This window comes from Megalobrama amblycephala, linkage group LG5 (assembly GCF_018812025.1).
Source record: "Megalobrama amblycephala isolate DHTTF-2021 linkage group LG5, ASM1881202v1, whole genome shotgun sequence".
NCBI classification, from domain to species: Eukaryota; Metazoa; Chordata; class Actinopteri; order Cypriniformes; family Xenocyprididae; genus Megalobrama; species Megalobrama amblycephala.
In genome coordinates, this window is record NC_063048.1 from 35963627 (window position 1) to 35976992 (window position 13366).

At 34.4% G+C, this 13366-nt stretch overlaps 1 protein-coding gene across 7 annotated transcripts in view; it reads right to left on the bottom strand.

Moving 5' to 3' along the window:
* The window catches only part of LOC125269224 (ryanodine receptor 3), a 152716-nt gene that overhangs the window by 23266 nt on the left and 116084 nt on the right, over positions 1-13366 (bottom strand). For all 7 annotated transcript variants that reach the window (XM_048192088.1, XM_048192094.1, XM_048192092.1 and 4 more), the window contains 12 exons: positions 11825-11995; positions 11684-11743; positions 11465-11599; positions 10940-11052; positions 6318-6414; positions 4593-4702; positions 4387-4438; positions 4169-4222; positions 3991-4090; positions 2786-2865; positions 2619-2695; positions 1671-1744 (listed from right to left, as the gene is read on the bottom strand). In XM_048192088.1, coding sequence (XP_048048045.1) covers positions 1671-1744; positions 2619-2695; positions 2786-2865; positions 3991-4090; positions 4169-4222; positions 4387-4438; positions 4593-4702; positions 6318-6414; positions 10940-11052; positions 11465-11599; positions 11684-11743; positions 11825-11995 — 1123 coding nt within the window. The remainder of the gene's footprint in view (positions 1-1670; positions 1745-2618; positions 2696-2785; positions 2866-3990; positions 4091-4168; positions 4223-4386; positions 4439-4592; positions 4703-6317; positions 6415-10939; positions 11053-11464; positions 11600-11683; positions 11744-11824; positions 11996-13366) is intronic.

The window sequence follows — 13366 nt, forward strand, 5'->3', positions numbered from 1 at the left end:
CAAAGGAGAAGACACGGAAACTTCCAGAAGAACCAGAGATACTGACACTGAACATCACCGTCACTTATGCCTGATCACATGACCATGAGCTGTCAGTCATTCCAAACAAACCAATCAATCAAATCAATCATAAAGAGATATTATTGGGTGTATGGACACTGGCGGGCAAAAGTGTGGAATAATTAAGATTTTTAATGTTTCTGAAAGCCTCTTCTGCTCATCAAATCTTCATTTATTTGTTCAAAAATACAGTAAAACTTATGAAATATTATTGTAATTTAAAACAGCTGTTTTTTACTGTAGTTGTTTTAAATTGTAATAATATTTCATACTTTTTTTACTGTAGTTAATTTAAAATGTAATATTTCACAATTTTTACTGTAGTTATTATAAATTGTACTAATATTTCAAAATTTTACTGTAGTTATTTAAAATTGTAATATATTTCACAATTTTTACTGTAGTTATTTTAAATTATAATAATATTTCACAATTTTTACTGTATTTTAATTTGTAATATTTCCCAATTTTTACTGTATTTTAATTTGTAATATTTCCCAATTTTTATTGTAGTTATTTTAAATTGTACTAATATTTCACAATTTTACTGTAGTTATTTAAAATTGTAATATATTTCACAATTTACTGTAGTTATTTTAAATTATAATAATATTTCACAATTTTACTGTAGTTATTTTAATTTGTAATATTTCCCAATTTTTACTGTAGTTACTTTAAATTGTAATATTATTTCCCAATTTTTACTGTATTTTAATTTGTAATATTTCCCAATTTTTACTGTAGTTATTATAAATTGTACTAATATTTCACAATTTTACTGTAGTTATTTTAAATTAATATATTTCACAATTCACTGTAGTTATTTTAAACTATAATATTTCCCAATTTTACCGTAGTTATTTTAATTTGTAATATTTCCCAATTTTCACTGTAGTTACTTTAAATTTTAATATTATTTCACAATTTTTACTGTAGTTATTTTAATTTGTAATATTTCACAATTTTTACTGTAGTTACTTTAAATTGTAATATTTCACAATTTTACTGTAGTTATTTTAAATTATATTTCCCAATTTTTACTGTAGTTATTTTAAATTATAATATTTCCCAATTTTTACTGTAGTTATTTTAAATTGTAATAATATTTCCCAATTTTTTACTGTAGTTATTTTAAATTGTAATATTTCACAATTTTTTTACAGTAGTTATTTTAAATTGTAATAATATTTCACAATTTTTTACTGTAGTTATTTTAAATTGTAATAAAATTTCACCATTATACTGTATTTTTATTTAATATGTGGTGAGCAGGAGAGACTTCTTTCAAAAACAGTAACAGATCATAATTATTCCACACTCTCGACCGGCAGTGTGTTTTCAGATCAGTAAAGATGGTAAATAAGAGTGAAACTGGAAGCGTGTGTGACTGTGATACTGCACCATGAGCAGAGCCACATATAAAAGTCACATTCAGATGTGATTCTGGGTCAGTCCATGTTCTAGAAACATCAGGAATGAAGGTCAGATATTAATAAGAGCACGTGTGTGTGTTGTTTAGTGCGTCACAGTGCAGTATCAGATGATGGTGTGATCGTAAGAGTTTCTCTCACACACACACGGCTGAATGAGTGTGAACGCCGAAGACTTACTGGAGCCCTCCTCCGTCACCATCCCCAAACCTTCGGCTTTATTCTGACGCTCGAACGCGTTCAGATCCAGAACACTGCAGAGACACCATCAACACCAACAATCATTATTACTGGAATAAACCAGAACACTCATGGAGATTAACTGGAGTTTGACAACATTATGAGTAATAACATTTAAAGATAATATTCTGATTTTCTGAGGCCTGTTTTCATGAGAAACTAATAATTAAATTATAAAAATGTAAAATAAAATACATAATTTTAAAATAAAATCAATAAACTAATAACTCAATGTAAAATTTAATTTTTCTGATTTTCTGATGCCTGTTTGAATGGGACATTTGGAAAAGAAAAATAAAATAAATAAAATAATATAAAAAATAGAACACATAACTAATTAAATCAATATAAAATTAAAATATACAATTTAAAAAAAAAAAACACAAATAACTAAAATCATACAAATGTAAAATTGTAATATATAATTTTAAAATCAAAACAAATCAAAATAAAATACTAATAATTAAATAATAAAAATGTTAAATTAAAATATGTAAAGTATGAAAATATATAAAATATATTTATGTAAATATACTTTTAAAACAAAAATAAATAAAAATAAAATTAATAATTAAATCCTAAAAATGTAACTAAAATATATCATTTTAAAATAAAAAACACTATTAAAACACAATTAAATCATAAAAAATGTAAAATTAAATCATAATAAAAAAAAACTTATTTAATCAAACCATAAAAATATGTATTTTAAAAATAAAAACAATAAAAAAAGGCAGGAAAGGAAGTACACGTGTAGATCAGCAGACTTACATGCACAATAATATTCCCATACATGTGCACATATAAAGACCATATATGACTGTAACCTGAAACAGAGTTTAATCTGAATTGCGTGTGCATGTGAACACGTGTGTGGAGAATCTGCACCTGCACGACTGCATCAGCCCCGACAGACTCTTGAAGAATCCCACGTCTCTCTTCTCCTTCAGATAGTCCAACATTTTCTGTGCAGCAGAAACGACTGTGAGTCACTGGTGTGTGTGTGTGTGTGTGTGTGTGTGTGTGTGAGAGACTGTGTGTGAAGATCGACTCACCTGCTGGACCACGATGTTCCCGCCGTTGAGGATGGAGATGCCAAGCTTCAGCGTGAACGTGACCATGGGATCCAAACGCCCTGAACACCAATCAGTGATGAGGATCGGTCAGAGTCTGTGTGTGTGTACTAGGCATGTGACGGTATCAAATTTTCATGTTGCGATTAATTGCTGAAGCTTTTATCACGGTATACGGTATTATCACGATATTGAAATAAGTTGCAAAAAAAGTGTTGTCATAGTTTAACAGGTTTAAGAACTCTTTTTGTAATAACAAAAATAACTCTGAATGTTTAAATACAATAATACAATACACAAAAATATATAAAAGTAAAATTTTCAAACAGATTAAAGTGCAAAAGAATTAGACTATAAAGAACAACAGGAAACACTTTACAGTAAGCTCTCATTATTTAATGCATTAACTCAGATTGAGCAACAGCTACATTTGTTACAGAAAGTGTTATTTTTTGTTAATGTTAGTTAAGAAACACAACTGATCATTGTTAGTTTGATCTCAGGTCCATTAAATAAGTTCTTTTGATTTTAGTAATGTTATTAAACAGTAACTAAGAATAATTAATGCTTTATACGTATTTTTCATTGTCAGTTTGGTAATAATGAATTAACATGTTAACTAATGAAGCCGTATGTCTCAAAGTTTTACTGAACAATAACACATAATCAGAACATTTCTAATCATTAGGGCATGTTGTGGTCCAGATTAAAATATAAAAATGTTTAAGTTTGAAAATAAATAGCCTATTAAGTCTTTAAGTATGAAGTATTTGGTGCTGTGATGAACAACATTGAATGGGTGTTTGAAGCATTTTAAAAACTTTGTTTCCGGGGTAACCGCTGCATTTCTGCTGTTTCATCAGCGCCCTCTGCTGTCAGAGAGTGAACGCGCACTTTCATTCAGTGCGTCTCCTTCCCGTCATGTGCTTCTCGTGCACGTTGGGCTTGTTTACATCTGAGCGCGTGTCCCTTTGATGCAGAATACAGCACTGTTGTGCATTTTATACGGTTGATGGGGAAAGTATTCTTAAGTGCATTATAAAAACTTTAATAACTGGTAATAAATTGTTATTTACGGTATTTTGAAATGCCCACGATAATGTCGTGCATATTCATTATCATGATATATCGCATTACCGAATATCGGCACATGTCTAGTGTGTGTGTGTGTGTGTGTGTGTGTGTACCTTTACTAGCGCTGATCATCTGTAACACCATCTCTGCTGCTCCTCGGTCGTGGAGTCTGGCCTGCTGGTACAGAGTCTTCTGCTTCTCCATCTCCTTCTCCTGATCTCACACACACACACACACACACGTCAGGCTCTCAGCGTCATCGTCTGTGTCTCATGTTGTGTCTCTGCTCACCTCAAATGTTTTCTCTTTTCCTTCTTCATCCTCTTCCTCGTTTTCAGCACAGCTCTACAGATGGAGAACAGCGTCATTCATATTAATTGATTATATTTGATTATATATTCATTATATTGTATATTAATCGATTATACTGTATATTGGTTTATCTGATGATGTCATAAACGGGGCAGATTGATAATCTTCTCTGATGATGTCATGTGACACACACACACCTTCGCCATCATGTCTGCGTATGCAATGTACAGCTGATCCTCCTCTAGAGAGCTGGAAACACACACACACACACACACACACACACACACACGAATACAGAAAATATCATCAACCTGATAGAAAATCAATGGAAGTCTACGTGTGTGTGTGTGTGTGTGTGTGTGTGTGTGTGTGTGTGTGTGTGTGTGTGTGTGTGAGAGATCACCTGCGTTCTGTCAGAGCGTTGTGACTGAAGTGCAGGATGAGTTGATGAAGAGGGTCGGGCTGAGCGTCTGTGATCTCCTCCTCCTCTTCATCAGACTTCGGCTGCGTCTTCTTCACGCGCACACACACACACACACACACACACACACACACACACACACACACATCACATGACACACTTCAATCCTGTTTAATATCACCTTCAGATCTACAGTGATGTTCTGGTCTGTGGATCACTGTCTCTCAGGAGATTATGATTGTTGAAAGAGAAATCTGATGATCACGTGCACAAAACACCATTACAGTAAAGTACCGTGATGATAACATGGTACAGATGGTGATATTAATGTACTTTATACTGTACACCATGACACTGATTGATTACATTGTACAAATTAATAAATTAAATCATAAAAATGTCAACTTAACATAATAATTTAAAAATAAAAACAATCAAAATAAAACCATAATGATTAAATTATTATGTAACATTAAAATGAATAATTTTCAAATAAAACATCAAAATAAAACAATACAAAATTCATTAAATCATGTAAAATAAATAATTTAAAAATAAAAACAACCAAAATAAAATAATTTATTGAATAATATAAATGTACACTCAAAACATAATTTTTAAATAAAAAATAAAATAAAACATTAAATCATTATGTAAAATTAAAATAAGAACAATCAAAAACAATAATAATAAATTAAATCATAAAGTAAAATTAAAATAAATAATTTTCAAATAAAAATTAAAATAAAAAATAATAATTAAATCATGTAAAATTAAAGTAAATAATTTATAATAAAACAAGCAAAATAAAACAATAATTTAATCATAACAACGTACAATTAAATTAATTTTAAGACAAAAACAATCAAATTAAAACACTAATTAGCTAAAAATTGTGAAATTAAAATGAATAATTTAAAAATTAAAATAAAAAATAATTAAATCATAATGTAAAATGTAAAAAAATAAATTTAAAATAAAAGCAATCAAAATAAAATACTAATAATTTATTAAATCATAAAAAAGTACTAAAAAAATAAATTTAAATTTAATTTAAATTTAATGCTTAATTTTTTTTTAAATTTGTTTAGTCGCACCATTAACCCACATCAGAGGACCGTGAACATGTGAATGTGTAATTAAAATAATCTCAGGAGGACTTTGAGTGAATGTTCGTCTGATGAATCTCTGCTCTAGTACATGTGAATTCACCACGGTACTGTCATTCATGCAGTTCCTCACACACTCGAGGAGAGTTAGTGATGCTCAGGTCAGCTGGTTTCAGTGGGTTAAGCAATAATGTGACAGAACAACCATCATGCATCAGTGCAGGAAATCAAGGAAACAGAAACAGCACAGTTTGACTCTCTGGAGTGTTTCTGGACAGATTCCTCCATTCAGAGCGTCACGTGAAGGACCGGATTTCATCAGACACAAATTTGCATATGAGAGCAGGAAATGATGTCATCAGTAGACATTAGGTGTGTCCCAATTCATGTACGTATGCACTATTCTGTGCCAAACTGTAGTGTGAGAAGTGTAAAAATTACATGAAGAATTAATGCACTTCAAATATACCAGGATGATTAACCCTGGGACACAACTAATGCCACATCTGCTGTAAGTTCACAGACACTAAAAGACACAGAGCTCCCGTTTGGCTTTCACAGGGTCTAGTGTGGAAACCAGCGGCTCGAGGTTACTTACGGCCAGATCCTGCACTAGCTTCTCCTCAAACGAGTACATCTCTGCCTCTATCCAGAGCCGCTGGTATCCCGTGAGGAACAGGTTAATGGAGCGATGCCTGAGACGGGACAGGAGCAGGAGACAGGGTTAACGGGGCGAGGCTAGGGAAACAGGAAGTGCTGGAGGGTTAGTTAGTTAGTTCGTTAGTTAGGGTTCATCTGACGGGTCATCATGTAGATGTGACACCAAAGATCTTAAATGGAAAAATAAAGTGTCTGTCAACATCCCAGATGACCCGTCAGACAGTTAGTGCGAGTCACCGTCCAAACCATGGCTCAGAAACGGGGTTTCAGAGAGCAGAGCAAGCGTTGTCTGAGCGTTACGTTACCGTTAGCACAGCGAGCAGACTGTCAGAGTCAGAACTCTCGAGAATTCTGCCCAGCCAAAAGTGTCGGTAGGAATTCAGGAAGTAATTATTAATTTTGTGCCTGAGAACAGGAACGTGACGTGGAGAGGAAACAAGACACAAATCAATCCTACAAATCAAACAACTGATCTGAGTCACATTCACACACGAGGATTCACTGGATTATTCATAAAAATCATAATGGACAAAGTGCTTCGGTTTAGAGTTGCAGAGCGACGGGACTTAAAAGTGGATGAACATATGAGATAAAACAACATTTGAACTGTACAAAAAACATTAATAATAATACATTTGCAAACTAAATATATTAAATAAATTAAACATTTAAAAAAAAGAATATATATATATATATATATATATATATATATATATATATATATATATATATATATATATATATATATATATATATATATACACAAACATACTTAAAAGGGGCTGTATGTAAGAATCTCCATGTATTATTTACTTTTTTATTGCCATTGTGTGAACAGCTTGTAATGAAACTTAAAAAACAAGACCTTCCCCGATTTCTTAGGTTGTCTATGAAAGCCTGTATTTTTATGTGAAGGACTCGTGACTTTTTGCCTGGAAAATCAAAAGAATGTGACGTTTACTCTCTTCTGTTCAATGACACATGAAACGAATGCTTATACAATGTTCAGGATAAAATGCTGAAAGAGTCGTTCTGTACTGTAATGTCAATGTGTCGTGATTCATTCAAACTATAGTCTTAGAGTCAGATCTATATAGTCTATAGTCTCAAATATACTTCATAATCACACTATCATAACACTGTAATTTTAATCACATGATGCGGTGAATCTCAGCGCTGGTCAAACATTTCCACATCACTATTATCAGATGCTTTCTGAACTGCTGTTTTCTCATTTTTGTTGTGCGTTTATTTTGTTACTGAAATTAAAGCGTGCTGCATATATTTACATATTCATCTAAACATCGCTCTCATCAGCATGGATGGCGTCAGGATATTCGTTAACAGTATATATCGCTACAAAGGTATTTCACACTTCTTTTTACTCCCAAGAGAATAATAGAAACAACTTTGTGTGATTATATCGGTGAGTAGATGCAACTGCAGTTCACTTAACGGCCACTGGTGTCGCTAAAAACAAGGGTTTCTGAATTCTACATACAGCCCCTTTAAGAAATGTTTACCACATATATTACATTTACAAAAAAAATTAAAGTGGTTATACACAAAAATATATTATTCATATTACATACAAAAGAAACACTCATATATGTTAAAATCAATGTATTTAAGAGTTTTGTGTAGTAAAATAAAGTTTGATTTTTAAGGCAATCACACACATATGGAGCTCAGCCTCTGCTCATGGTTTGGGTCTCAATGTGATGAACGATCAGAATCAAAGGAGTCAAAATGAGAGAATGCAGACTGACAGACAAACACAGACAGACAGATGGACAGAAAAAAAACACACCAGACAAACAAACAAACAAACAAACAAACAAACAAACAAACAGACAAACAAACACAGACGGACAGACAGACAGACAGACAGACAAACAAACAAACAAACAGACAGACAGACAGACAGACAAACAAACAAACAAACAAACAGACAAACACAGACAGACAAACAAACAAACAAACAAACAAACAAACAAACAAACAGACAAACAAACACAGACGGACAGACAGACAGACAGACAGACAAACAAACAAACAAACAGACAGACAGACAGACAGACAAACAAACAAACAAACAAACAGACAAACACAGACAGACAAACAAACTAACAAACAGACGGACAGACAAAAACAAACAAACAAACAAACAGACGGACAGACAAAAACAAGCAAACACAAACAGACAAACAGACAGACAAACAAACAGACAGACGGACAGACACAGACAGAAACAGACAGACAGACAAACAAACAAACAAACAAACAAACAAACTAACAAACAAACACAGACGGACAGACAAGCAAACAGACAATAGACAAAACAAACAGACAAATAAACAAACAAACAAACAAACAAACAAACAAACACAAACAGACAGACAAACACAGACAGACAAACAAACAAATCAACAAACAGACGGACAGACAAACAAACAAACAAACAGATGCACAGACAAACAAACAAACAAACAAACGGATAGACAAAAACAAACAAACAAGCAAACACAAACAGACAGACAAACAGACAGACAGACACAGACAGAAACAGACAGACAGACACAGACAGAAACAGACAGACAGACAAACAAACAAACAAACAAACACAGACGGACAAACAAACAAACAGACGACAGAGAAAAACAAACAGACAAATAAACAAACACAAACAGACAGACAAACAGACAGACAAACACAGACAGACAAACAAACAGACGGACAGACAAAAACAAACAAACAAACAGATGGACAGACAAACAAACAAACAAACAAACACAAAAAGACAAACAAACAGACAGACAAACAGACAAACAGACAAAAACAAACAAACAAACAAACAAACAAACAAACAGATGGACAGACAAACAAACACAGAGGGACAAACAAACACAGATGGACAAACAGACACAGACAGACAGAGACAAAAACAAACAGACAGACAAACAAACAGACAGACAGACAGACAGACAGACAGACAGACAGACAGACAGACAGACGCATACAAACAAACACAGACAAACAAACACAGACAGACAAACGGACAGACAGACAAACAAACAGACAGACAGACAGACAGACAGACAGACGCATACAAACAAACACAGACAAACAAACACAGACAGACAAACGGACAGACAGACAAACAGACAGACAAACAAACTAACAAACAGACGGACAGACAAAAACAAACAAACAAACAAACAAACAGATGGACAGACAGACAAACAAACAAACACAAAAAGACAAACAAACAAACACAAACAGACAGACAAACAGACAGACAAACAAACTAACAAACAGACGAACAGACAAAAACAAACAAACAAACAAACAAACAAACAGATGGACAGACAAACAAACACAGATGGACAGACAAACAGACAAAAACAAACAAACAAACAAACAAACAAACAGATGGACAGACAAACAAACACAGACGGACAGACAAACAGACACAGACAGACAGAGACAAAAACAAACAGACAGACAAACAAACAAACAAACAGACAGACAGACACAGACAGACAAACACAGAGACAGAAGGACAGACAAACAAACAAACAAACAAACAAACAAACAAACAGACGAACAGACGCATACAGACAAACACAGACAAACAAACAGACAAAAACAAACAAACAAACAAACAAACAGATGGACAGACAAACAAACACAGACAGACAGACAAACAGACACAGACAGACAGAGACAAAAACAAACAGACAGACAAACAAACAAACAAACAAACAAACAGACAGACAGACAGACACAGACAGACAAACACAGAGACAGAAGGACAGACAAACAAACAAACAAACAGACGAACAGATGCATACAGACAAACACAGACAAACAAACAGACAGACAGACAAACAAAAACAAACAAACAAACAGATGGACAGACAAACAAACAAACAAACAAACACAAACAGACAAACAAATAAACAAACAAACAGACAAACAGACAAAAACAAACAAACAAACAAACAGATGGACAAACAAACAAACAAACAAACAGACGAACAGACGCATACAGACAAACACAGACAAACAAACAGACAAAAACAAACAAACAAACAAACAAACAGATGGACAGACAAACAAACACAGACAGACAGACAAACAGACACAGACAGACAGAGACAAAAACAAACAGACAGACAAACAAACAAACAAACAAACAAACAGACAGACAGACAGACACAGACAGACAAACACAGAGACAGAAGGACAGACAAACAAACAAACAAACAGACGAACAGATGCATACAGACAAACACAGACAAACAAACAGACAGACAGACAAACAAAAACAAACAAACAAACAGATGGACAGACAAACAAACAAACAAACAAACACAAACAGACAAACAAATAAACAAACAAACAGACAAACAGACAAAAACAAACAAACAAACAAACAGATGGACAAACAAACAAACAAACACAGACGGACAGACGCATACAGACAAACACAGACAAACAAACACAGACAGACAAACACAGACAGACAGAGAGAGTCAGACAGTCACAGATTGTCACCTGGGCAGGTTGTACAGCGGTGCCATTCTGAAACACGCCACCACGGCTCGCTTCCGCTGCTTAGACAACAACTTCTGCCACACACACTTCTTAGAGCGTAACGGCTGTTCAACCTAAACACACATTACAGCGACCGTGAGTTTGTTCTGACATGAATATTTGAGGAAAACTTTCATCATACATTTCTTACACAATCTCCTTTTTTGACTTACACTGAATATTAATCTTCTAACATCTATGCATATTTATTTAATTTAGGAAATGCAAATCTAGTAACTGCTTCTATACCAGGGGTTCGTGAGTTGATGAAATGCTAACCGTGAACGTGAATGTGTTGTTAAATTATTTAAATATCAACTCAAAATCTTCAGGGGACTTTAAGCAAATATTTGATCTCAAAGGGGTTCGGCTGATGAAAAATGTTTGGGAATCGCTGCTCTAAATATACAATATCCAAATCTCTGTATCTGTATGACATTTGATGGCATCGATCTGTGAGTGTGAGATGTTGTGACGTGACCTGACCTGCTCCAGGTGGAAAACAGCGGCCGAGATGCTCTGGATTCGCTCGATGCTTCTCTCCGGGTCTGGCGTTTCCTCCGTCTTCACCATCACGTCCTTATAAAGGTTGAGCTGCCACTGGACGGCCGGATCCTCCGACTGCGTGAGAACACGAGAGTCTCGTTCAGCAGCGGCCGCTGATGCGTGTGTGTGTGTGTGTGTGTGTGTGTGTGACGGACTGACCTTCTCCTGCAGGTGCAGGTTCTGTCTGATGTGCTCCTTCACCTCCTCATCTGTGTCCTTCTAAACATCCAAACAAAGCATCTCATCACAAACATGCTGTGACCTGTGACCTTTGACCCCTGACCCCAGTGACCCTCGTACCAGGCCGTATCGTGTCTTGGCCAGCAGGATGAGCTCCTGGTCGCCCGGTGTGCACATGTTCAGTCCGATGGGCAGCATCTTCTTCAGCGCCGCCACGATCAGAGACGTCTGGACGGAGTAGAAGTCCCCTCGACGCTTTTTGTGCTTCCGTTCCTGATCCTGACCTCCGGACTGACAGAGACACACACGTCAACACACACCGTCAAGAGACGTCACGCGGAAATAAATCACAATCAAAATAGATTATACTTCACAAAGAAAAAGAAGCTGATTTAAAATGATAATTTCAAGAGTTTTTGCAGCATTGTGACTTTATTTTCATGAAAATTAATCTAATTACTGTATTGAAAAAAAAATATATATACACATATAATAATTAAAATGTAGATTTATATATAAATAATAATAAAATATATAATATAAATACTACTTAAATGGCAATGCTTCTTATCTCCCTCCTAATCACATTACTGTAACGCAACAAATATAAATTAAGTAATTATTTCATAAAAAATAAATATTATTTAAAATGTAAAGTAAGTTTGATTATGAAAATAATAAAAATGTCACAATGAAAAACATTTGAATGATCCTAAAAAAAAAAAAAACACTTCATTTTCTTCATGCAAAATATAACTTGTTTTGAGTTTGTGAGATTCACTCGCCTGATAAATGACACAAATACTGATAAACCGTTTAATACAACAAAACAAAACAAATGCTACAGAAATAATCCCCCTTTAGAGACATCTGTACAAGCTTCTGCTGTGTGGATGAATATTCATAAACAATACTTAAAGAAGAAAACACTAACACACACACCAGAACGGCACAAACACCAGCGACGACAACATCTGACGTGAGACGCTGAGACAGATCAAACACGGACACACACGAGACACCGATCGAACCGATAGGAGCTTTAAACTCTCATCATCATCATCATCATCATCATCACAAAACCACCGGCAGCTTATAGGAGTCAATGACAAACTGCTGTTATTCTGCACTAAAACTATGAAAAAAGGCTTTCGTTCATCGCAATGAAGCTGAAATAAAATATATACACAACAGTTCTTTCTGGTTCTCGAATCTGATTGGCTGAGAGCCATGCGATATCCTAGTGATAACAGCACTAGATACCTTTTCACCGTTTGTATCACTCCGCTTGAGGCGACTGTCATGGCGGCCGAACAAATCCACCTTGTTTTTTTACAAATAATACACTTGTTGTACCACAAACTTTAGTTTTAAGAGTTTTTAGGCAAGAATGTAGTTGTTTAGACCTCAAATATCTGACTCATATTTAATCATAGCGCCTATTTTATTTACTATTTGTTTTGACGCTTTCGCAGATGTGAGCTCCAGCGGTCGTTCAGAGCTCGAGTACCCGCTGAGAACAGCTTCATCTCGGCCAGTGCTTCGGGGATTTGCCGCTGGCTCTTATGTAGATAGTGATTAAACATATAATTAATGTGGAGTATATCAAACGGGCAATCTTTGGTCTTATTAATCTATTACTTGTTCCAGAGCAAAAGGGGA